This window comes from Aspergillus caelatus (assembly GCF_009193585.1).
Source record: "Aspergillus caelatus strain CBS 763.97 unplaced genomic scaffold BDV27scaffold_6, whole genome shotgun sequence".
Taxonomy (NCBI): domain Eukaryota; kingdom Fungi; phylum Ascomycota; class Eurotiomycetes; order Eurotiales; family Aspergillaceae; genus Aspergillus; species Aspergillus caelatus.
The window spans coordinates 211,846-235,650 of NW_022475269.1; the positions used below are offsets into that span (position 1 = coordinate 211,846).

Genomic DNA, 23,805 nt, shown 5'->3' on the forward strand with positions numbered 1-23,805 from the left:
AAAAAAAAAAAAAAAAAAGGCCACCAGGTAACAGTAGGAGTAGTATAAGATAAGATTCAGTCCAGCTCTACGGAGTAGTTAGTTATAGTATAGTATTTGGTTATGTACTCCATAATCAGCCCGTGATTAGGAGGGGGACTGTATAATCCTATTCTAGAATCGTTCATTCATTGCCTTTATACACCCTGGTTAGCCCTACTGACTACTACTGAACCACGACCTGCTGCTCAGCCAGCTTTTCTAGATACGTCGGCGGTAAATAGGTGGCTCTGGCTCTAGATAGTACAATCTAGGCAATCTAGGTAATTATCACGGATCCAATACAGAATCGGCCCGTATATTCTACAGAGCGCCCAAGCCTCTACAATCCCTCCTCGTACATAAATACCGGTCCCTTTTGCAGTTCAAAACTAGCCTAACCATTCAGTACCTTTTATAATCCTGAAGTCTTACCGAAAAGGAGAGAATCCTAAACTACTTAAGAAGGGAATAGACAGAGAGAAACGGGGCAAGAATCAGTTTCTTTTGTATTTGTTCTATTACTCGGTTAATACGGGACATTCCCCTGCCTTCTTAGCAACGTATGTTAGGCTATCTACCCCGTGTAGTAGATCCTCCGTTACAGTAGTGCAATCGATCCAAGCGATTTGGTTTATTGCACAGCGGAGCGCAGCTAAAGTCCTAGATCATTTCAATGCTTTTCAATCGGCTCCTCTGCCTAGATTCCTAGATTATTTGAATAGGCTGTCTCTGTCTATTTAGGTCAGGTAGATAATCTAGATAGGTAATCTAGGTAGTGCGATCGATCTCGACTATCTAAGTAATCTAGATAGTACAAGAAATTTATACAGTTAATATGATCGATTTAGATAGTCTTTGTAAGAGATATAGCCAGGGGCCTATATTATACAAGGCCAAAAGGTCTCACAATTCTGAATCTACAATCCGGAATGCCCTGGTCACAGCTATATAGCTTTCCACAGTTACAATCTTAGCAGTTTTTATAGTATAAGCACAGGTTATGCGATTCCTCCGTTGTCCATGCCTTCTGCCAGCTCCTAGTACATTATATCTACGTGTTTTGATTGCCCTGCAAGATCCACAACTACATATAAATTTAGATCAAGTCAAATGAAATTGACCTGCCTAACCTGCCTAACCTGCGTAGAATGTCTGAATGTTTAAATGCTTGAATTACTTGATCTGTCTAGCCTACCTTATTCAGGTCAGGTGATTGTTTCGCTGCACATGCTTTGCCAGATCCTTCCACTGGCAGCCCTTAGTACTAGTAGTTATACTCTATCCGAATAGGAAGAAGTTTCATGATCATGTAGTAAATAAAACCCCCTTATATATCAAGTACGTCCTTCCCTATGCCACGTACTCTGTAATAAACGCCACACAAAACCATCTAAAACAAAATCAAACGCCCGCTAAATGACAATGAAGCCGTGACGCCACAGTGCTTGAAGAACAAAAAATAAAAACAATCAATCCGTAGCCTTCGCAAAAAAAATCATTCATCATCATATGAGCCTTTCGTAGCAGCCCAACCACATCGCCATCGTCTACCTTCCACCTCACCACCTATCCGAAGGTCCCTAGCGTCGGGCCCCTCACGCCAGCATCTAGCACTATAATCATCGCTCACTGTGATGAGCTCCCCATCTACAGTCCATGACACAGCCGATACCTCTTTCTTATGACCTTCTATCAAGGGCGTTCCGGATTGGTATATCGGTATAGTATCTTCCAATTTCCCAGACAAGCCAGAATTTGTACGACGTAAACCAGAGCGGGTGAGGTGCACTGGGTTCCGAGGAAGATCAACTTCAGCAGGTGGTTTGGGAGTGGAATGAAGAAATCGTTCATCGGTGGGGAATAGAACAGCGCACTGGTCACTGCTTCCAACAGCCAGCATTTCCGGCTTATCACCAGTGGCCTTTCGAACCGCTGTCCTGACATAGAATGACGCAACTTGCAAGCGAGGATGCCGGAAACCGTACAGGGGGCCGAGACCCTCTTTGTCGGATCCTCCCGAACGACGTGGGCGGTCATTGTTTAGAGAGAGCTCCGGCGCATGTCCGAGGATCAGATGAGACGTCGAATAAGCGTACACGGTACCATCGCGACATAATGTGTAGAGTCTCGAGCCATCTCCGCCTAATGTCATGGAAGTGAGTCCAAAGCGTCTATATTTAATGTGACTGTCGGGTTCTCGTGTAGTCGAAAGAGGAAGGACCGGTCTTCCCCGGCGGTTGTTATGTGCTGTCCGCAGATCCCATAGCCTGACGCATGCACTGGCTTCAGATGCTGTGACGAATAGGTTCTCGCGGCCAGGCGGAAGGAAGGCCAAGGAAGTCACAGTGATGTCAGAGCGCCCAATTTGAGGCTCTAGCTTCTCAGAAGCGGGGGTTTGAGGCATCCAAGCATGAGCACCGTGGATTGTGTTTAGAACCTGAGGATATGTCATCTTGGGGGCGACGGGAGCAGCTGCATACTCAGAGTCGGATTCGAGCGAGCATCGAACTTGAAGGGCAGGTTTCTCAAAGCCTTTGCAGCGAAGATCCCAAATATTAACATTACCGTCGCGACTACAAGTTGCGAGGACTTTGTTGTTGGCTGATGGTTGAAATTGCACCCGTTTTACTGAAGAAACATGGTTCGACAAACAGTATATCGGTTTTTGTGTAGTCATATCGATGACCAGGGCCGTTTGGTCTCCAGAGGCTGTTGCGAGCAGCATATCATCTGATGAAAACTCCAAATCCATAATGGCATTCATATGCGGTCGGAACGAAAGGTAGGCTTTTGAAAAGCCATTCTTGTCATCTTTAGCGGAATCCAACAGTCGAATACCTCCTTCTTCATCGCCTACTGCAACGAGAGTATTCGCTATGGGAACCGTCAGTGCAAGAAAGGGGGGTGTTCTCTAGTCGGATTGACTCACTGTTGCAAGATGCGGTACAAAAGGGAAGAGCAAGACGATCCCCGGTAGAACTAGCACAGGTATGGCTGTCAGAAGGCCGCGAGTGGAATGTCGATGTCAAATCCTGCCAATCTTAACCACAGTGAGAATATGCTGTAAAAGTTCGTGTGAATAAACTACCAACCAGCTCCAGAATTAGATCGAATAGTCACCCGGCTCGCCCGTGCACCAAGGACATTCCGCATGAAAAATTGTCCCGATGTCTGCAATGCTTGCGATCGTCGAACAGGTGATACTTGACAAAGCGGTTTAGCGGTAACGTGCAGTTTCGGTTCGCTCGTTCGTATCGCAGTGTTCACATCGAGGTCGCGAACTGTGACATGCACCTTTTCATCATCTTGAACTGGAGTTCTCATACGGACCTTTCTTAAAGGCGATGACTGAAGAGAGCCAATCGAAGAAAACGAGAACTTCCGCTTCCGACTAGGAGTGCGCAGGGTTTCTGAAGGCTCCGGCCTAGTCGCAACAGCCTTTAGCGTTCTTGTAAAAGCCGGTCCTAGGCGATTGACAGCAGGAGAACTCAGAGCCTTCAAGGCCTGTCGATTCGTCCTCACATCGCTAGCAGTGTTCCCTCCATTGAGCATGGAACGGGGTGTAAAAAATCTCTTGAATGACCGTGGAGTGACAGGAGGAGGTTTCTTGGGCTTGCGTCGGACACCAGCATCTGATACTATGGACGGCGGAGAGGAAGGGAACTCCTGCGATGGTGGAGGGAAAACAGGTTCGGATCGTGGTACTTCGGGGAGATCATGACTGCCAACCATTGTGCCATCAAGAGAAGCAGGCAGGCAGAGACATTCTACAGGAACGAGTGGAGGGAAAAGAGGGTGTTGGGGCTAAGTGGCAGAAGACAGAAGCATAGTGGAGCTGGCAGGACTAATTCTTGTCCAGCAATGCTCACGTCGCGGGAAAAAGTTGTCGAGTCTCGTGTCGACGTGCCTTTTCGTGACGCGAGTCGCTTATTGTGGCAGGCGGTGAGGCATTCAATTAAGGTAGATCTAGCTACTGCATTAGGCAGGCGGTCCAGATTGAGCGATCGGCTTTTCAATCTAGAAAATTTATTTTTTTTTTACTCCGCCAAATTTGTATCCGGACTTAGAGCTTTGGAGCAGCTCAACAAGTCTTATCTTATAGGTATGGCTCCAATCAAGCGCAAGGGCGCCTCTGCTGAAGAGGCTGTATCTGCCCGTCAACCTCAAAAACGTGTACGAGTTGGGGCAGAAGAGCGCAAGGATCAGAAGAAACAAAAGACTGGCGCTTCTGGTGATGGCAAGTCAAAACCTGACGCAGGTTCGGGCTCCAAGGCCTCAGAGCTCACAGTCCTACGTGATGATGAGCCGTCATTCCCTCGTGGTGGAGGTAGCGTCTTGACACCTCTTGAACGGAAGCAAATTCAAATTCAAGCCACAAAAGATGTTCTCTTCGAGCAGAAGGCGACTAAGGGTTCTTCTAAGGACGATGAGCATGACGAAGATGCAGAGATGGAAGATGTGGACGACACCACAGCGACGGCTACGAAGAAGTCTCGTAAACGCAGAACTAAAGGCAAGAAAAGTGCAGATGATGCGCAAGACAAACAGGGTGTGCGAATTGAAGGCCTCAACTTCAAGGTAAGCTTACCAAGAATTCTTTACACATCTTTTACAGAAGGTTGCTGAAGAGTGCAGCGTATTGTACCCGGAACCATGGTGCTAGGTCAAGTCTCAAGCATCAGTGCACATGACATCGGCCTTTCTTTACCCAACAACCTTACCGGCTACGTTCCCTTAACAGCGGTCTCGAAAAGATTAGAAGAGAAGATTGAGAATCTTCTGAACGAAGACGAAAATGATGATGATGACGACGAAGACGATGATGAAGGTTCTATTGATTTGAGCGATTATTTCTATTTGGGCCAATATCTACGCGCATACGTTGTGTCAGTTGGAACCAATGCGGCGGATGCTAGCTCCAAGAGTAGGAAACGCATCGAGCTCACGGTTGACCCGAGGCAAGCCAATTTTGGACTTCTGAAGTCTGATCTCGTCGACAACACTGCCGTTCAAGCGTCGGTTGTAAGCGTTGAAGACCATGGTCTGGTTATGGACTTGGGGATTGAGGGCGCCGATATCAAGGGCTTCATGTCCAAAAAGGAAATTGATCCCAAGACGGATTATTCGACTATCAAGGAAGGCTCAGTCTTCCTCTGCATGGTCACTGGCCAGAACGCCAACGGTAATGTCCTGAAGCTGTCCGCCAACCTGCAATCTTCCGGATCTATAAAGAAATCGCATTATCTAAGCACTGCGCCTACGATCAACTCCTTCCTTCCAGGCACAGCAGCTGAAATCCTTTTGACTGAAGTCACGTCAAGCGGAGCCACTGGAAAGATAATGGGCATGTTAGATACAACTGTGGATTTGGTGCAATCCGGTGGTAACTCCAGCAAGGACGACCTGGCCAATAAATATAAGATTGGTGCCAAAGTTAAGGGTCGCCTTATCTCCACCTTCCCCGCCTCCGATCCATACAAGGTCGGCTTTTCATTGCTCGATCATGTCTGCAAATTCACTACCGAAGCTCAAGGGCCTGGAAGCTCTGAAGATGCACCAGCCATTTCTGCTATCGTACCTGAGGCAAAGGTTATCAAGGTTGATCCTGGTCTGGGAGTCTATGTACAAATTGGATCAACAAAACAAGTGGGATTCGTTCATGTGTCGAAGCTAGCAGATGGACAGGTTGAAAGTATTTCTGCCGAATACGGGCCGTTCCGAATGGATTCCACCCACGAAGGAAGGGTTGTTGGTTACAGTGCCCTCGATAACTTGTATCTCTTGTCATTTGAGAGATCGGTTATTGACCAGCCTTTCCTTCGTATCGATGATGTTACTGTTGGCGCCGTCGTCAAAGGAAAAATCGAGAAGCTACTTATCGGACCTAGCGGATTAGATGGCTTGATCGTCGCATTGGCTGACGGTATCACCGGTCTTGTCCCATCCATGCATTTTGCGGACACGGCCCTTCAGTTCCCCGAAAAGAAATTCAGGGAAGGCATGACCGTTTCGGCTAGGATCTTATCAGTCAATACAGAGAAACGCCAGATTCGACTTACTTTAAAGAAGAGTCTGCTGAACAGTGAATCCGCCATTTGGAAAGATTACGATAGCATCGTTGCCGGAGCGCAGTCCCCTGGAACTATCGTGAACCTTAAGCCACACGGTGCTGTGGTTCAGTTCTACGGTTCCGTGCGAGGTTTCCTTCCCGTGTCAGAGATGAGCGAGGCCTACATCAAGGACCCGTCTCAGCACTTTAGGCTAGGCCAGGTGGTGAATGTCCACGCACTCAGTGTGGATTCGTCTCTTGAGAAGCTTGCTGTGTCCTGCAAGGATCCTTCTACCTTTACCGAGACTTACAAAAAAGCTTTTGAGAGCATTCACCCTGGCTTGCTTGTTACTGGAACGGTCTTTGAGAAGTCGAGTGACGACCTGCTCCTTAAATTGGATGACTATGGACTCGTAGCTCGGTTGAACCTCGACCATGTAGTCGATGGCTCCCCCTCTAAACAGAGCTCGACTCTATCGAAGATTCGTGTTGGCCAAAAGCTCAACGAATTGCTCGTCCTCGATATCCAGCGGACTCGCAGGCTCATTAGAGTGTCAGGAAGGGCAAGTCTCAAGAAAGCTGCCAAGCAGGGGCTTATCCCAGCAAGCTTTGAGGATGTTCAGGAAGGGGCCGAAGTTACTGGCTTCGTTCGGAACATAACAATGACCGGCGTATTCATTGAGTTCTTAGGTGGCGTCATCGGACTAGTGCCCAAACGGCTTGTTGGTGACGAAAATATGAACAAGTCCGATTTTGGCTTGACCAAGTCACAAGTAGTCTCAGCAACGGTTCATTCTGTCGATCCTGATTTCCGCAGATTCATCCTGAGCAGAAACCCTGCCGAGGCAACCCATGCTGGTCCTAAAAAGTCAGCCGCGAAGCCCGCTGTCAAGAGCGCCCCTTCTGATGACGTTGTTGCCAATGCTATCGACGAGAGTATCAAATCAATGTCTGATTTCAGTTTTGGGAGGGTTACTAAGTGCAAGATCGTTTCTGTGAAGACGACACAAATCAACGTTCAGCTTGCCGACAACATCCAGGGCCGGATCGATGTCTCCGAAGTTTTCGATAAGTGGGAGGATATCAAAGACCGGAAGCAGCCTTTGCGGTTCTTCCGTCCAAAGCAACTTATTTCGGCGAGAATTCTTGGTGTTCATGACGCTCGCAGCCACAAGTTCCTTCCGATAAGTCATCGTACTGGGAAATTCCCCGTTTTTGAACTTTCCCTTAAGCCAAGCTTCCTGCAGGCTGCCGACCCTGTCCCCTTGAACCTGGAACAAGTTCAAGTTGGCTCGTCGTGGTTGGGTTTCATCAACAACATTGCTGATAATTGCCTCTGGGTCAATCTGTCCCCTAACGTTCGGGGTAGATTGCGTATCATGGATGCATCCGATGACTTGTCTCTCTTAGCCGATATGGAAAAGCACTTCCCCATAGGGTCTGCTTTGAGAGTCAATGTCTCTGCGGTGGATATCGAGAAAGGTCGCTTGGATCTCTCGGCTAAGAAGGGCTCTGAGACTCTTTCGTTGGATGATATCACCGCCGGCATGATCTTGCCGGGAAGAGTCACTAAGGTCACTGAAAGGCAGGTCATTATGCAATTGACCGATACTATAGTCGGTGCAGTTGATATGATCGACCTGACAGACGACTACTCCAAGGCAAACCCCACAGTCTACCACAAGAATGAGGTGCTCCGCGCTTGTGTCATCTCCGTTGATAAAGCCAACAAGAAGATCTCCCTGTCCCTCCGTCCTTCTAAGGTCCTTAGTTCATCGCTCCCCGTTCAGGATCCCGAAATCACTTCAATGGATCAGGTTAAAGTTAATGATGTTGTGCGAGGCTTCGTACGCAAGGTAGCTGATAATGGGCTCTTTGTGACACTGGGCCATGGTGTAACTGCTTATGTCCGTATCTCTGATCTTTCAGACTCTTACCTTAAGGAGTGGAAGGATTCTTTCCAGGTTGACCAACTGGTCAAGGGTCGCGTCACAGTCGTAGACTCAGAACAGGGCAGGTTGCAAATCAGCCTGAAAGAGTCTGTTTTAGACCCCAACTACAAGGCACCGCTAAAACTCCATGATCTCAAACCCGGCCAAATCGTCACCGGCAAGATCCGTAAAGTCGAGGAGTTTGGTGCATTCATCGTCGTCGATGGTTCTGCAAATATCAGTGGCCTTTGCCACCGCAGCGAGATGGCTGAAAATCGGGTTGATGATGCCAGGACTGTGTACGACGAGGGTGATGCTGTTAAGGCCAAAATCCTCAAGATTGACCGCATGCAAGGAAAGATATCTTTCGGGCTGAAGGCTTCTTATTTCAAGGATGAAGACGAGAACGATGTTGAGAGCAGCGACAATGATGATGAGGAGGATGATTCCGAAGGCATTAGTCTGGATGGCTTCGGTGGTGTTGATGTAGGCGAAAATGACAGCGACGACGACAGCGACGTCTCCATGGGAGGAGTCGACGTTGAAGAGGACAGTGAGAGTGATTCCGAACAAAGTGACGACGAACCTATTACCAAAGCTCCATCGAACAGACAAGGAGGTCTCGGGGCAAGTGGCTTCGATTGGAGTGGCAATGTAATGGACGACGATGAGAAGGCCGCTTCGTCCGATTCTGATGACGAAGATGAGTCAGAGCGAAAGAAGAAGAAGAAACACCGCAAGCCTGAGATACAGGTCGACAGGACTGGTGAATTAGACGCCAATGGGCCACAATCCGTGGCTGATTATGAGCGACTATTGCTTGGCGAACCCGATTCGTCACTCCTTTGGCTGAGGTACATGGCCTTCCAACTGGAGCTTGGTGAAGTCGAGAAGGCAAGGGAGATTGCCGAGCGTGCTCTTCGCACCATTACCATTGGCCAAGACGCTGAAAAGTTGAACATCTGGGTAGCAATGCTCAACTTGGAAAATACGTACGGCAACGATGACACTATCGACGAGGTGTTCAAGCGGGCTTGTCAATACAACGACACTCAGGAAGTCTATGAGCGTCTGATCAGTATTTACATCCAGTCTGGAAAGAATGAGGTAAGTTCCACGTTCTCTCGTAGTATCCACTTTCATTCCGATAGCTAACTATAATTTCGTACAGAAAGCGGATGAGCTCTTCCAGACTGCTCTTAAGAAGAAGATCTCCCAGTCGCCCAAGTTCTTCCTGAACTACGCCAGCTTCCTGTTTGACAATATGGCTGCTCCCGAACGTGGACGTGCCCTTCTGCCTCGCGCTCTGCAGTCGCTTCCTTCTCACACTCACGTCGAAACCACATCTAAGTTCGGACAGCTGGAGTTCCGCTCTGAACACGGAGACGTTGAACGTGGTCGCACGGTGTTCGAGGGTCTCCTCTCTTCATTCCCTAAACGGATTGATTTGTGGAACATCCTTTTGGATTTGGAGATCAAGAATGGTGATAGCGAGCAGGTCCGACGTTTATTCGAACGTGTACTTGGAATCCGGGACTCCAAGAAGGGCGTCGCGTCTGTGGAAGCGAGCAAAAAACTCCGGCCCAAGCAGGCGCGGTTCTTTTTCAAGAAATGGCTTGCTTTTGAGGAGAAGCTTGCAGCAGCTGATGGTGGTAATGAAAAGATGGTGGAAGACATCAAAGCGAAGGCAGCAGAGTATGTTAAGTCTCTGCAGCAAGAGTAGACCCTGCATCCTGTGTGAACATATCTTATGATGGCATTGTGTTTGGGTCATAGATACTGTATATAAAAAGCTTTCTTGTTCTCGAAATTTTACAAGTATGATACCATGCAAGTGCGCGTTGAGAGTGCTTCATCAGAGTAGATTAGAGGAACCATATGGACACCTCGGCGATCAAGAGACATAATTATGGATAAAGAAAAGCTTGAGTGACTAGACGCCTTTCGCCAAAAATCAATGAAAGAACTGGATTGTTGTCGTAAGCCCAACCGGAGTTTTATCGCCTCTTTTCAGCCATCAACTTCCGGTATTCCTCCACGATAGTTCTTCTCTCGTTAGCCAACTCCTCTCTTTTCCTCAAGCTACCAACAGCAGTCGGCACATTGGCAACATCGACTTTAGCACCACCTCGGACCTTGAAAATCTCCCTTGGCTTCGTCAATTGCGGTGGTGCCTCGGCAATTTCGAAAGGATTCGCCGGTTTATTCAAACGGTCCTTGCTCTTCAACTTGGCCCAGGGATCTGAATTATCGGCGCCCTGTCCACCCTTCTTTCTTGCACCAGCTCCCTTCTTTTTCGCCTTGCCCTGGCCGGCCTCAACTTCCCATTCCTTCCATAACTCTAACTGTTCTTCCAGTTCTGCCTCTCGCTCTTCACGCTCAGCAGCCTCACGTTCTTGGATCTCCAACTCCTCCTTCCGCCACTGCGATTGTAGTCGGAGTAGGTGTTTTTCATGTTTCGTTACTTTATGCTCACGAATATCAGCGAGGTTCGACTTTGCGGGTTTATCAGATCTCTTCATTCCAGCAATAGGCATTTCGCGATCTACTCGTGCCGCGAAATCCGACAGCTTCTCTCCCGGAAGAATCTTCGGCTTCACTTGGGGTTCGGCATCGGTACTCTGGTCCACTACCGCCGCGGGGGCAGCCTTCTTGCGCGTAGTTTGTGTCGCATTATCGGTGTTTTCCGCCCCTCTTTTCCGCTTCTTATTCTCGCCAGCATTTGGTTTCGACGACGCCTGCTTTCGCTGTGTCTGGAACTGCATCAACCGGCGAAACGCTTTGGGGGTATCATCGTCTGTAGCAGATTTCCCACGGGCTTCGAGTTTATCTTTCGGCTTGTTGTCCTTGACATTCTTTTTTGATTTCTTGTTCGTGGAATTGGGATCGCGGACCGGGAGAGACTTTGCGATCATAGTAGGTGGGAGGTCGTAGATCCTAGTAAGGTCGGGTTAGGGGTGACACAGCATAATCCAATGCACGAGAAAGTAGACCTACTCCACGTCATTTTGCTTCCGCTTATGCTTGTGAGGCATTTTAAATGTGGTGGTTCTGCAACTGTTGGTGATGAGAATCTGCGGAGGTGGATTTGGATGGGAACTTCAATAATTTTTTTTCTTTTTGGGCGGCATATCTAATCGCGGCTGATAAGATTGCCCACCTTGTTTGCTATTACATATACACACTACCTCGGAGTATCATTATGAAGACTTTTTTTCCCTTTTTCCTTTTTCCTTTTCCCTTTTTCTTGTAGATAGTACTAGGTATCGAGGCTAGGGGCCTTCTTCGGGTGAAATATAGTGTAATATACGCAATCCTATATTGCTGGCTGGTGCATCGACTATGCTAATAACCAATTATATATATATACTAGGGCCTTTCATACCTACGGAGTAGCATATATACATATTTCTAGTTAGAAATCCATACACTGGTCATGCCCGTGAACAAATCAAAAAAATGGAGGGGGGAAAGAAAAAGAGGATGTAAGGCGAGGGCCTCTGCCTTAGCGTTGAATACTCTCCTATTCGTCTTTTCAGGTAGGAATATGTGATACCACTCCGTCAGGGTTCAATAGCATCTTACTGTTTTAGTACCAGGAGTATAAGACGCAAAATGACAAACCCGTGAGTATGATTCTTAGAACGTGATCATAGGTACGGTACTCTATAGTGGTGGAGGCTATGCTGTACTCTTAATAGAAAGCAGCACTTGTGGGCGTGTCATAGTCACGTGCGCCGACGATTGTCAACCGGGTTCCTTGAACCTAATCCATGCGGTTAGAAGGGGGATGTATCCGTATGCTACAAGGGTTATTGACTTAATACTATCTACTAGTACGGAGCATACATATAAACTCAGACCCTAAGAATCTTTGCAACATTCATGGTTGCTCGCTTAAACCAGCTGAAGCTTAAGCGTAAAAACTATAATTATCGATTTCCGCCTTATCGATCGCATCACGCATCGTTACAATAGGCCACCTGTGTACTGTACATAGCTTTACGCGTAATCCCCCGAGCCATGCGTAGCTCTCATACTTGCTACGAAAACAGAATGATTATCAGGGATACCTGACGACATCATGCATTCGAAATATATTCCCGAGTGGAAAATGGTTCTCATGAGAATGTGAGACAATTACCTTTCCCGCGGGATTGAATTGTATGGAAATAACTCCCCATAAGCATTTGTAAGCTCCCCGGTCAACCACTAGTATCACTAAATACACAAGGACGTGCGTTAGTTACACTTACGAGCAGCCATATTGAGTTTGCCCCGAGTAGTACAATCCAGGCTACCATAATACTTATCCTCGGGTATCCCTGGTGAGGAGGCTGTGCTCAACCATGGGCCCGGGCTAAGTGCTGAAAGTTCTGTGTTGGACCTAAGGTAGAGCTTACTCCGATATGGCATTTGGACCTCACCTTCAGTATTTACCAGGTTCCCCTCAGGGTCTAGGCACTCCACCTGAATCAACAGCTGCAGATCTTAGCGAATGAGAGCCTCTTATCCTACCAACAGCTGACTCTTACCCGCTGCGCAACTGCTCTAAAATCTGCCGGTGGGATATGGGCGATGGTGGAAAGATCTGCCGATGTTCCTGACCCAATGACGATATCCAACACCGCACATGTTGGGTTGGGTCGTGGAGAAGACTTCGTGAAGGAAAAGAGTACCTACGAGACTTGACCCTTCATTATCTTTACAGCTGCGGGATCGCCATCGGCAAAGCCCTATGGCCAAGAATGTCGTCCCCTTTCCACTCCCCACTTGCCTCCTCGAACTCCACCCGCATTGCTACTCCTCACGCAAACAACTGCCCTTTTGACAGTTATCGCGCTAGTGAAGGTGCAGAGCCTAAGGCAGGCTTAAAAGAATTAAAATTGTCTGTGAAAGAGTCTGTGGGCGATGAAGGGAATGGGCAGGGCTTGACTGGTCCCACCCGGTTGGAGACTTTACCTGCATGGAGATGTGGACTGGCCGCGACCTCTCCTTTCACTGCGTCCGAAGATAAAGAATCTGATGATGTACTGCCATTGCTCGCCAACTCGAGTCGTACTCCAAACTGTTCTCGGAGACGGTGTAGGAGACCTAAGCTAGCCCGCTGCGTGTTATTCCCTCTCCTAGGATTCTTCATCATGCTGTAAGTTTCCCAAGTCGCGAGGCGTCGACTACTGAGGTTACTTATCACGCCCATAGAGGTATCATTCAGTTCATTATTATCGCCTGTGGCATTGTCATAACGTTCTTCTCGGATGACCTCGACCGTTTGTCAGTTCTTCGTTGGCAACACGAGGAAAGATTGGGCGCGAACGTCTCCCATTGGCCCACGGACTTTACCAGAGATATCATCCCAGTTGGATGCCACTCACACAATGACTATTGGCGGCCAGTTCCCCTGTTTTCTGCTATACAGGCGGGGTGTATTGGCGTGGAAGCCGACGTATGGCTTTTCGACGACGAACTATACGTGGGCCATACCACTTCGTCGCTGACACAGCAGCGCACGCTGAGGAGCTTGTACATTGATCCCCTAATAAGGTTACTCGAGAAACAAAACCCAACTTCCAAACTCCACCCTACTGTAGATCAGTCATTACAGGGAGTTTTCGACACTGACCCATCCCAGAGCCTTATCCTACTCATTGATTTCAAGACTGACGGAGATGCGACATGGAATACAGTCGTCGAGCAGTTGTCACCCCTCCGCGGGCGTGGCTATCTTACCCACTTTAATGGTACTGGCGTGGTCAAAGGCCCTATCACAGTTGTGGGAACGGGCAATACCCCCTTCAACCTGGTGGCGGCGAACACTACTTATCGAGACATCTTCTTCGATGCTCCTTTAGAGAAATTGGCTGAGGACTATGACATGGATAATGTTGAGAGTCAAGGTTTCGATGATCACATTCCAGAGGATGCAGGAGGGATGACAGACCGGTCTAACGAGAATGTCGGTCAGGGCCTCTCGGGCTTATCCGGTGACGAGATCGGCCCTGGCACGTTCAACTGGACCAACAGTTACTATGCATCTGTTTCTTTTAGGAAGTCGATCGGCTTTCCTTGGTTGTTCTACCTCAGTGATCGACAAATCGACAAGATTAAAGTGCAGATCCAGGGAGCCCACCAGCGCGGACTCAAAGTTCGGTATTGGGAGTTGCCTAGCTGGCCTCGGAGTTTGAGGAATCATATCTGGACTGTTCTGGTTCGCGAAGGGGTTGATATTCTCAACGTTGACGATCTGCAGAGTGCCACTAAACAGGACTGGAGACCCAAATTCTCTGATTGGTGGCACTAACTTGCGTTGCTGCTGCCTGCAATCTGCATATAAATTAGGTGTGGCTGTACAGTCAAACAAGCCCAATATGCACCATGCACCATGCACCATGCTAGGCAGTGAAGTTTTACCACTTTTTCGACGGTGTTGAGGTTCCTTTTGAGTAGATATCCTACGAGTTGTCGTATTGTTTCCTTAGAATTTTGTGTTACTTTTACCAGTTCCTATTTTAGATCAACGCAATATGATTGATGCGAGACAATTCGTGTTCTTTGTATTTGGGGCATCAAATGTGATATGTAGAAAGATAAGATCGTATAGGATCTAGTTTTGGGTATCATCTGATAGACTTCCACAGTCCTCTTGTTTTGTTTTGTGGCGGTCAGCCTGCATGCAAAGGATCGGGACTATTGCCCGTAAGCTGAACAACAAAGTAAAACAGAAAAATGCACAATCAAATTACAAACAGCACAAAGCTTCTTCCCCAAATTCGTTAATAACGGTTCCCTCTTCACGAAGAATGTTGCCTAGCCAATCCTTGGCTGTTTCGAAATGATCAGCCCCAAACTTGACCAGGACAAAACCGGCTCGTACACGAGCAGCGGTGAATGTGACCTTCGAGTCGAAATTTGGAGGTGCTTCTACAGCCGCAGGGGCGGAAGATGACCAATTGCGAGCTCCAATCCGTGGCTGTGAAGTAAACCGATCCATGATGAAATTTGCAAGGCGCTCAAACACGGGTCCGTAGAGAATCAACGTGCCCACAATACCGTGAGGCCGTGTTCGCTCCCGGATAACACCAGTGCGGTTCAGTGTCTCATGCTCATCTTCTAATGACCCTTCGTCGAGCTCTTCATCAAGGATGAGTGAATCACGGAGCAGAAGCTTCTTTTTGCCTGATTCGTCGACGCTGTAGACTTCATTCTTGCCTTTCCAGAGGTGGAAGTCCCAGTTCTCGCCTCGGGATTTGCGTCCCTCTGTCACCCAGTCTAACATGCAAAGGCTGCTCCGTTGGGAGCCCTTTGTTGTGCTGTCGACTGTGAATGTTTGGACTTGTTCGTACCGGCTGTCCTTGTATGGTACGGCTGGATCGGGGAGGTAACACATTGCAGCTCCTTTCTCGATCCGCACGTCTAGTGTTTGCCGGCTCTTGTCTGATAATACTCGCCCCGGGGCACGGCGGCCCTTGACGCTTCTGCTGGGCTCTGTTTTGTAGATCTTCGTGGTTCCTTGTGGTGTTGTTACAACCATTCTTGTGAATTGTTCGAGCTTGATTGAGACCTCGATGTGGTCACCTGGTAGGAGGCCGCCGCCATAGGTGAGGAGGTAGAGGTGGACTGGACGGGAAACTGGACATGATAGAGCGGAGGATTGAGGTACGTAGCCGGGTGTTCTTGTGAGGAGCTTGAGGGGATATTTGTAGGTAAGGGTCGTTAAGGTAGGGTTCGAAGGAGGTAGTAGTGAAAGGACAACATTGCCTTGTCCGGGTTTGGCAATGGATGCCTCAAAGGGTGATTTTATAGGCATGATTCTAGATGTGATCTGCATAGAGGAAGAGGAAGGTCTTTGAGCAAAAAGAGAAAAGGATTAAGGTGGGAATGAATAAGGGGAAAAGTGAGAGAATGAAAATCGAAGGTGTGGATATTCACGGTATGATATATCTGCCATTTATGGGATCAATTGAAATATCTGTTAAATGGCGTCATGGAGAATGGGATTTTTTTTTTTTTGGATCAATCTGATTTTCCGGGGCAGCCAAACAACGCCGAGATGTCCGACCAGGTGATCCTGCAGACCCCCTTGAATGATTAGCTGGAAGCGGGGTGTAAGGCCCTTGTGTATCGACCATTGAATTTGCAGTCTTGGCTCTTCCAATGTTAAGTTAGAGATGAGCATTCATGCCACGATGATGGAGACCGAGGAGGTTTCTATTACGGCATCAATACTGAGATTCTCCGCAGATGATGAGGGCTTAGGGTTCGCCCCCGGGCGAGGCTTTCTTGGCGATGCCAATCATTACGCACTAGGCTGATCATACCGTTTCATTACCGTTTTGATCAACGTTCGATGACTGAGGCCACCTCCACACAACAGGCAGGCACAAATCTAGACACCTGGGGCATCAACTCATTTTTGGAGCCCGTCATCGCCAGGCACCAAAGCGCGTCTGTTCGTTCCGTCCGAACAGTTCACCGTGTTCCCACCCCCCTCACTTCGACTTTCTGGAGTCCCACTCTCGACACATCGGAACGGTATCCTCAATGCACCATTTTTCCCATTGAGTCTCGAAACGCTTTCGCTACCACTTGTTTTTTTGTTGTCTGTCCGATCGCGTACACTTGCAACACGCGCGCGCAAAGCCGCAGGTGCCGTGCTAGGAAAACTAACAATAATCGCGTTCAGCATCCCCGTGAAATTCCATCATCATCTGAACCCCACGTCCAAGTACGCCTCACTCCTGACTGATAGAATGTGCTAGCGGGTATTCGGTCGCAATGTGAACTAATTCATCTGCTATGACTATGTAGTGCTCTAAATACTTCCGCCAACAATGGAGACTGAACCGCCGCTTTCAAGCCCCCAGCCCGGGCCCACTCAAGAAGCTTCATCCCCATCCACAAACAGAAGAAAGTCCGGTCGGGTGACGCGAAAGCCTGAACTGTACGCCGAGAGTTATGGCGCCAATGATATCGCGACCGCAGGGAGCACGAAGCGCAAGCGTGCCGGCGGCGATGACGAGGAAGATGTCGAGGATGCAGACGCGTCCGAGCCCGAAGTGGACCAATCCGCCGATGAAGAACCCGATGAAGAAGAACTCCGAGAGAAGAGACGCGCTGCACGTAAAGCGTCATCCAAGAAAGCAACGTCCCAGCCGAAGGCTAAAGCAAAGCCTCGCAGCGCGAAGAAACCTAAAGTAGCTGGTAATGGAATTGGGAGCCAACTGGCCTTCCGACCTGCTACGAATGGAAAGAAGACAGTTTTCTCCCGTCCCAGGAAACCAATAGTGCGACCCAGTTTGGCTGCCGGTGAACGGGGCCTCTATGGTAAATTTTATCATTGTCTCCTGATTATTGTGGCGATGTGGCTAACTATGAGTACTACTGTGTAGCGGAGGTCTTTGGTAAAGGGCGCAATGCCGACACTACTGCTGCCGAGTGGCTTTCGCGATACCAGAGAGAGCAGTCTCAAGCACTACGTGATATGGTTAACTTTGTGCTCAGATGTATAGGAACTGATCTCGAAGTAACCCAAGACCATATCAACGATGTCGACCACGCGCCGGACCGTGTAAAGGACTTGCAAAATCAACATCAAGAGGAAGGATTCGCCGAGTGGCCCTTGATCTCTAGAGCGAGAAAGTTCAGGGCTTTCCAGCCTGTCTTGGAAGAATTCTTTAAGTCCTTAATCCAGACCTTTCATCATTCTTCGGTTCTATACGACGATCAAAACCTCTTCGAGAATTTCGAAATTTGGCTATCTGCTATGTCAACATCGCACTCTCGGCCTTTCAGACATACCTCAACTGTGATTTTACTGGCAGTCATGTGTGCTCTTTGCGACATCGCCCGGGAATTGATGACAACAGTGTCTACTTCTCGTAAACAGCTCGAAACTGAGAAGAAAAAGAAATCGGTGAATCAAGGAAGAGCATCCGCTATCGAAAAGGCTATTGAAGATGGCGAAAAGAAGCTGGAGATCATCGATGAATACCTTAAAGATGGTGTCAATGTCGTCTTTGTTCACCGATATCGGGATGTCGACCCTAACATTCGTGCAGAATGTATGGCGGGACTGGGACAATGGATTCGCAGCTACCGAGAGTATTTCTTCGAGGGACAGTTCCTTCGGTACTTCGGCTGGATGTTGTCTGACACCGTCGCCCAGACACGTCTTATCGTTGTAAACCAACTTCGCAGCTTATATGAGAATAAAGATAACATTGCAGGCATGCGGTCATTCACCGCGCGCTTCCGTGAACGAATGGTGGAAATGGCTGCCCGTGATGCAGACACTGGGGTACGGGCCTCTGCGATTGAACTAGTGGATCTGATTCGGGAGGCCGGATTAATTGAGCCTAGCGACATTGACACAGTGGGCAGGCTTGTCTTCGATTTGGAACCACGGATTCGAAAAGCAGCTGGCCGTTTCTTTGTCGCCAACGTTCATGATGTGTACGATTCCACGGTCGAAGAAGTTCGAGACGAAATCAATGAGATATTCGGTGAAGAGGATGAAGATGACTTCGAATCGCCTAAACGTTCGTGGATCAAGTTCAAATGTCTGGTCGACACCCTTCAATCTTACGACGAGCTTGAAAATGAGTATAAGCCCGACCAGCCCACCACTGCATCGAAGGACATGCTCTCCGGCACTCCTGTTAATACGCGATTTGTTCTTGTTACTGAGGCTATTTATCCTTACCTCAAGGAATTGTCCCAATGGCAATCTTTGGCTGGGTATCTGCTTTACGATCATTCCCAGATTGCGGACACTTCATCCGAGGATGACACTTCAGGTTCCATCAAACAGCTTTATAAGATGCAGGAAGGGCAGGAGGTCATTCTCTTAGAAGTACTATGCAGTGCTGTTAAGTTGCGTGTTCTTGAGGTCGCAAAGTCCGATATTGATAAAAGAGGACGGAAGGTCAAGGCATTGACTGACAAGATTCCTGAGCTTCAAGAAGAGATTGCGCATAACCTTGCGCAGATCATTCCCCAGCTCTTGAATAAATTCGGCTCTGTGCCAGAAGCTGCTTCTGCCGTTCTACGACTTGAGCACCTCGTCGATCTAGATAAGATACAAGACTTACAGAAAGATGCGACTGCCTATACATCATTATTGAACGACATCAACAAGCAATTCTTAACGCACTCTGATCAGGATGTGCTCACAGAGGCTAGTGTTGCTTTTCTTCATGCGAAGAGCTCAGACGATATGCGGGAAGCTTTAGAGAATAAAATTTCGGAACTGTGGGAGGGCGTGATCGATACACTCAGCACATTAGCCCGGAAAAAGGAAGTTCTGGAGGGCAGATCAATACCTGACTCTACTCTCAATCAACTTACGAATACTGTAATGAGAATCTCCAACCTTGCCAGTGTAACCGACTGCACACAGATTCTGGAAACAACACCTTCCCGGTCAAAGGGCAAGAGCAAAGACACTGCGGAGACACCTTTTAATATCCTTCTGCATCTGACGGAACGTGGCCTACGCGAAACTGAAGACGATGAAGAATCCGCAAAGGCAGAGACTGAACTTGTGAGCAGCAGCATACGGACACTGCTGTTCTATTTCATGTGGAAGGTCCAGTCTTTGACAACTGCACTAAGCGCTGGAAACGCTTCTTTTGATACCGAATACTTCGAAGTCTTAACAAAGAGCCGGGAGTTGTTCGTTTCGACACTTGTCGCCATCATGAAGGCACGTTCTGGCTTGGATGATATACGTTTCTCGGCAACAACAACACTCTTGGACCTGCAGACCCTCTTCGGCACCCTCCGACATGCGGGACAAAAAGCCAGTAACGATGAAGAAATCATTCTCCAGACACAAGGCTTGGTCCACGAGATCGCAGGTGAAGCCTCCAAACTTATCGCTAAAATCCACAGTGTCGCAGAGCGTACATATGCAAAGAGGCTACGTTTCTCCTACGAGCCCGCAGACGACGATGAACCTATATCCGACTCAGAGGCTGAGAAGGATCCTGATGACGAGAACGACTCTGGTTCCGAAGCAGAAATGATAGCCACCGAGCGCCTGCGATCCAGAATCGTGGCTGAACAGCGTTTGTGCGAACTCACAGGCAAGATCGTCTTGGCGATTGTAGGCCGTGTTATCGACGCCTCCGGCGAAGAGCGTGGTCAGCTCAAGCAAAGATTGGTCAGGCACAAAGCCGACCTAGGCCAGAACTATCGCGAAGTAGTCACATTCCTCGACGAGCGTAAACCCAAGAACCCGACCCGACCCAAGGGCAAACAACTACCTACTTCCACGGAACCAAACCGAAATCAAAGCAGCTCTAGCAAGCGCCAAGACAACGCTAAATCCGCTGAAAGGGTAGACGATTACGACGACGAGGATGAGGAAGAGGAAGAGGAGGTGCAGCTCAATCTGGAAGAGGACGAGGACGAGGATTTACGAGCAAGAGGCTTGGTAGAAGACGACAACATCGAACAAGATCACAATGAAGAAGAGGAAGATGAAAATCATGCTGCTGCTGACTCAGACGAAGATGAAGTTATGGGTGATTGATTTGCCAATGGCGTAATATTATCTGTCTATCTATCTATGATTTAGGGATTTACCTCTATAAAGGTGTTGGTCCGTGGATCTTCGTGTCGCCTATTCCAGTTATGATTGCCAGCTTTTCAGGTTTTACTAGGCCAAAATTTTCTTTTTTAATCTCTTCCCCTTGAGTATATATCTCCTTTCTCCATTGTTTCTCCCTTCTTCTATTTTCTTCATGTTGCTGTTCTCCCTTTCTATAATGTGAAGACCGTGCTTGCTGGCGTTGACTGCGAGATATGTATTGCTGTGTAACTCATACCTTCTCTTTTGTATATACTTAAGGACCTTTCTTCTCCGTGTCTTAGCTTCTATGATTATTTGGAATTTGATGATCGATTGTATGTCCGGCACTGCCGCTACCGTGCTACGGTAGTAGATTGTAGCTACGCTATTTAGATGCTGTACCTAGATGGCAAATGGGAAGAAAGGAATTGCTTCTTTTCTTGGCTATCGAATTATCCGTCACCAGGGGACCTAATCGACCTCTGAAGTAAATTTGTCTATCGATATATAAGCTCGTCAGGAAGTGACGGATAGCACTTAGGCCACGAAGGAGATCACAACCCCCAAAAAAACCGTCAAAAGACAAATAGGAAATGGAGAAGAAAAACCGAATCAATAAACGATTACGCCGGTGTATGGGATGCTACGATAAATAGGGAAGTGCAAAAGGGATACATGATGGTGCATCTGGCTTATCGTGAACGATCAAAAGGGGAAGTAAATCATAGCAGAGGGGGAAATGGAGGGGAAAGAAAACGTTGACTCGTGCTTGAATGTCGAAAAGGGGAGACGAAAGGGATACAGGAATAGACTTAAAATGTTATTTTGAAGGCAGAAAACGCAACCCAAATTTCGCCTTGAACGCTACAAGGCCAGATCGCCCTGCGAAGTTGGTGGTGCTTTTGTTCGTTATACGGCGGCCGCACTGCGCCACGTAGGATCTAGCAGGAAGTAGAATCGAATCAGATAGCCCGAGTCTCAATTGTATCATAATTAATTTCAGATTAAATCCCACTTTTACATGTCCATGGAGTCGCCACCGTTGGCGAAGTTGAATCCACCCGGCTGCTGTTGGGCAGTGCCTAGGGTGAATCCTGTTTGGGTCTGTTGAGGAGCAACCTCATCGATATCACCACCAGCCTCTTCTTCATCGGAGAAGTACTTCTCGATGATGTTGTAGGCCTTCATGTAGATCTCCTCGTTGGCGTTGTTCTGGCAATCGTGGATCTTCTCCATACCGCCGGCCTCTTCAATGAACAGAGCATAGCGGTTGACGCGCGCCTCGCCAGTCTGTGCAGCCTCCTTGTCCATCTCACCAACCTTGAGGATGTTCTCAAGGCCATCCAAAGCAACCTGGATGATTTTGTTGTCGGGGCAAGCAAGCAGGTCGCAGAGCGGCTTGATGCATCCCTGAGAGACGAGGTAGCGGATCTGCTCAGGTTTCTGCAGACCACCAGAAGTGGCGTTGGAGATAGCCCAGCAAGCTTCCTTGCGGGTCTTGAAGTCACCGTTGGCGAGCAAGTTGATCAGCGGGGGAATGATGCCAGCGTCGACGACAGCCTGGATCTGGCTAGAGTTGCCAGCAGTGACGTTTGAAATAGTCCAGCAAGCCTCCTTGCGGATACCATCCTTGGTAGAACTGAGGAGAGAGAGGAGCGCGGGAAGAGCACCGCAGTTGATGATAACCTGGGTCTGGACGTCGTCACCGGTCACAATGTTTCCAACCGACCGAAGAGCAGGGGTCTGAACGGAGGTCGAGGCGTGCATAAGAAGCTCAACAAGGCGACGAGGGATGCCTGCCTCGATAACAGCCTGGATCTTATCGTTTGCGCCGTCGGAGAGATAGGAAATGGCCCAGCAAGCATCAATGAGGACTTCATCATCAAGCATGTAGATAAGCTTGGCGAGGACAGGAAGAGCAGGAGCGATCTAAAATGGTATTAGTCAAGCTCGCTTATTTGTAGTGTCTAAGGAAACATACCGTGTTCCAATCGGGCTGGGGGGTCTTGCCACGGCAGAAGTTACTCAAAGTCCATGTAGCGTTGCGCAACATGCTCAACTTCCGACCATCATTGATCAAGTTCAAGAGAGGACGGAGGGCGCCGGCATTGAGGACGAAGTCACGGCATTGAGGGCTATCACCAGCAATGTTACCCAGAGCCCAAACGGCCTGTTCCCGAACATCCGGTTCCGGGCTGCTCAAGAGCTCGACGAAAATGGGCACAGCACCGGCTTCGATAACCACCTGGGTTTGCTGAGCAGATCCAGATGCAATGTTTGTCAAGGCCCAGGCGGCTTCGAATTGAACCAGGGTATGAGGAGACCGGAGGAACTCCACGAAACGGCTCACGACACCAGTCTCAATAACGCGCTCGATGGGAGGGTTGCGCTCCTTGGAAAGTAGCTTCCTGAACTTAGTTGTGGCTTGAATTTGCGACTCGATCTGATCTGAGAAGACACCCTTAACCATCTCTGGTAGTTCCACATTAAGCTGGAAAATATTTCATTAGCCATTTGTCTTCTAGAAGCATGAAGACCGACACGATTGATGAGTGAAAGGTGGTCGTGTGCTCCATCCTCAAGCTCACGACCAGCAACGGGGCGGTGAAAACCTCATCGCTAGGCGCATAAGAAGGGAAAAGAAAACAAGACAGGAGCTTGGTCGAAAACAAATCTACAGGCATCTAGAGTAATGCGAATAGAAACGAATAATAAAGGCTCAGATAAAGCATACCTCGCTTTCTATGGCAGTCGCTTCATCATCACTCTCGGTGGCAGCGGCCATGCCGCCTCCCACACCAATCCCACCATCGCGGGTTTGGATACCTCTTCTCTTGGCCAAATTCTCTTCTCTTTTCTGCTTGCGAATTTCGACTTGCTGCTCCTCACGACGACGACGAAGCTCGTCAGGCCGGAACTGATTCCTGGCCTTGAACTGGGTGCGACGATGCTCTGGGATGTAGCGCTCGGCCATGGTTGCTTAGGACACTGAGGGGTGAAAACAAAGCGCACGAACCACTGAGGTTCTAGATGAAAGAAAAATTAAAACGAAGAAGAAAATCGAAGATATTAATCAAATGATAGCAGCCCACAAGTTGATGAGCAAGCGTCAATAGAATAGAAAGACTAAAAGCCTCACTGGGGAGATACGCGGGCAAAAGACAAAGGAGGGGAAAAAAGTGTTGATGCTTGCTTTGGCCGGAGGTGGGATTGTTCAGTCACGGGATAGG

General features: G+C 48.5%; 7 protein-coding genes across 7 annotated transcripts; 3 read left to right on the forward strand and 4 right to left on the reverse strand.

Moving 5' to 3' along the window:
- Positions 1 to 1,323: 1,323 nt before the first annotated feature.
- On the reverse strand, positions 1,324 to 3,888 carry BDV27DRAFT_97689 (WD40 repeat domain-containing protein). The gene is made up of 3 exons (XM_032078109.1): positions 3,114 to 3,888; positions 2,951 to 3,061; positions 1,324 to 2,895 (listed from the first exon to the last, which is right to left on the reverse strand). The coding sequence occupies exons 1-3, from the start codon at positions 3,751 to 3,753 to the stop codon at positions 1,517 to 1,519; spliced, it is 2,130 nt and encodes a 709-aa protein (XP_031933164.1). The 5' UTR covers positions 3,754 to 3,888; the 3' UTR covers positions 1,324 to 1,516.
- Positions 3,889 to 4,125: 237 nt separating this feature from the next.
- BDV27DRAFT_152495 (putative rRNA biogenesis protein RRP5) lies at positions 4,126 to 9,724 on the forward strand (the record flags this gene model as incomplete). Its single annotated transcript, XM_032071572.1, has 3 exons — positions 4,126 to 4,599; positions 4,657 to 9,108; positions 9,173 to 9,724. The coding sequence occupies 3 exons, from the start codon at positions 4,126 to 4,128 to the stop codon at positions 9,722 to 9,724; spliced, it is 5,478 nt and encodes a 1,825-aa protein (XP_031933165.1).
- Positions 9,725 to 9,849: 125 nt separating this feature from the next.
- Positions 9,850 to 11,073, reverse strand: BDV27DRAFT_120007 (uncharacterized protein). Its single transcript, XM_032064992.1, has 2 exons — positions 10,999 to 11,073; positions 9,850 to 10,938 (listed from the first exon to the last, which is right to left on the reverse strand). The coding sequence occupies exons 1-2, from the start codon at positions 11,034 to 11,036 to the stop codon at positions 9,999 to 10,001; spliced, it is 978 nt and encodes a 325-aa protein (XP_031933166.1). The 5' UTR covers positions 11,037 to 11,073; the 3' UTR covers positions 9,850 to 9,998.
- Positions 11,074 to 12,421: 1,348 nt separating this feature from the next.
- BDV27DRAFT_120008 (uncharacterized protein) lies at positions 12,422 to 14,537 on the forward strand. Its single transcript, XM_032064993.1, has 2 exons — positions 12,422 to 13,147; positions 13,204 to 14,537. The coding sequence occupies exons 1-2, from the start codon at positions 12,750 to 12,752 to the stop codon at positions 14,300 to 14,302; spliced, it is 1,497 nt and encodes a 498-aa protein (XP_031933167.1). The 5' UTR covers positions 12,422 to 12,749; the 3' UTR covers positions 14,303 to 14,537.
- Positions 14,538 to 14,552: 15 nt separating this feature from the next.
- On the reverse strand, positions 14,553 to 16,111 carry BDV27DRAFT_120009 (urease accessory protein UreD). The gene has a single exon (XM_032064994.1). The coding sequence runs from the start codon at positions 15,827 to 15,829 to the stop codon at positions 14,741 to 14,743; it is 1,089 nt and encodes a 362-aa protein (XP_031933168.1). The 5' UTR covers positions 15,830 to 16,111; the 3' UTR covers positions 14,553 to 14,740.
- Positions 16,112 to 16,503: 392 nt separating this feature from the next.
- Positions 16,504 to 20,599, forward strand: BDV27DRAFT_97711 (cohesin subunit IRR1). The gene is made up of 3 exons (XM_032078110.1): positions 16,504 to 16,726; positions 16,810 to 17,325; positions 17,391 to 20,599. Exons 2-3 carry the CDS (start codon positions 16,833 to 16,835, stop codon positions 20,534 to 20,536), a joined length of 3,639 nt encoding a protein of 1,212 aa, XP_031933169.1. The 5' UTR covers positions 16,504 to 16,726; positions 16,810 to 16,832; the 3' UTR covers positions 20,537 to 20,599.
- Positions 20,600 to 20,989: 390 nt separating this feature from the next.
- Positions 20,990 to 23,760, reverse strand: BDV27DRAFT_120011 (karyopherin alpha). The gene is made up of 3 exons (XM_032064995.1): positions 23,310 to 23,760; positions 22,557 to 23,066; positions 20,990 to 22,504 (listed from the first exon to the last, which is right to left on the reverse strand). The coding sequence occupies exons 1-3, from the start codon at positions 23,547 to 23,549 to the stop codon at positions 21,593 to 21,595; spliced, it is 1,662 nt and encodes a 553-aa protein (XP_031933170.1). The 5' UTR covers positions 23,550 to 23,760; the 3' UTR covers positions 20,990 to 21,592.
- Positions 23,761 to 23,805: the final 45 nt, after the last annotated feature.

Coding starts and splice junctions, on each gene's coding strand:
- BDV27DRAFT_97689 (XM_032078109.1), bottom strand. CDS start 3,753: ATGGTTGGCAGTCATGATCTCCCCGAAGTACCACGATCCGAACCTGTT. Junction 3,062..3,113: donor TCGATCTAATTCTGGAGCTG/GTTGGTAGTTTA, acceptor ACTGTGGTTAAG/ATTGGCAGGATTTGACATCG. Junction 2,896..2,950: donor TTGTACCGCATCTTGCAACA/GTGAGTCAATCC, acceptor CGGTTCCCATAG/CGAATACTCTCGTTGCAGTA.
- BDV27DRAFT_120007 (XM_032064992.1), bottom strand. CDS start 11,036: ATGCCTCACAAGCATAAGCGGAAGCAAAATGACGTGGA. Junction 10,939..10,998: donor CGGAAGCAAAATGACGTGGA/GTAGGTCTACTT, acceptor CGACCTTACTAG/GATCTACGACCTCCCACCTA.
- BDV27DRAFT_120008 (XM_032064993.1), top strand. CDS start 12,750: ATGTCGTCCCCTTTCCACTCCCCACTTGCCTCCTCGAACTCCACCCGC. Junction 13,148..13,203: donor CTAGGATTCTTCATCATGCT/GTAAGTTTCCCA, acceptor TCACGCCCATAG/AGGTATCATTCAGTTCATTA.
- BDV27DRAFT_120009 (XM_032064994.1), bottom strand. CDS start 15,829: ATGCAGATCACATCTAGAATCATGCCTATAAAATCACCCTTTGAGGCA.
- BDV27DRAFT_97711 (XM_032078110.1), top strand. CDS start 16,833: ATGGAGACTGAACCGCCGCTTTCAAGCCCCCAGCCCGGGCCCACTCAA. Junction 17,326..17,390: donor CGGTGAACGGGGCCTCTATG/GTAAATTTTATC, acceptor ACTACTGTGTAG/CGGAGGTCTTTGGTAAAGGG.
- BDV27DRAFT_120011 (XM_032064995.1), bottom strand. CDS start 23,549: ATGGCCGAGCGCTACATCCCAGAGCATCGTCGCACCCAGTTCAAGGCC. Junction 23,067..23,309: donor CGACTGCCATAGAAAGCGAG/GTATGCTTTATC, acceptor AATATTTTCCAG/CTTAATGTGGAACTACCAGA. Junction 22,505..22,556: donor CCCAGCCCGATTGGAACACG/GTATGTTTCCTT, acceptor ATACCATTTTAG/ATCGCTCCTGCTCTTCCTGT.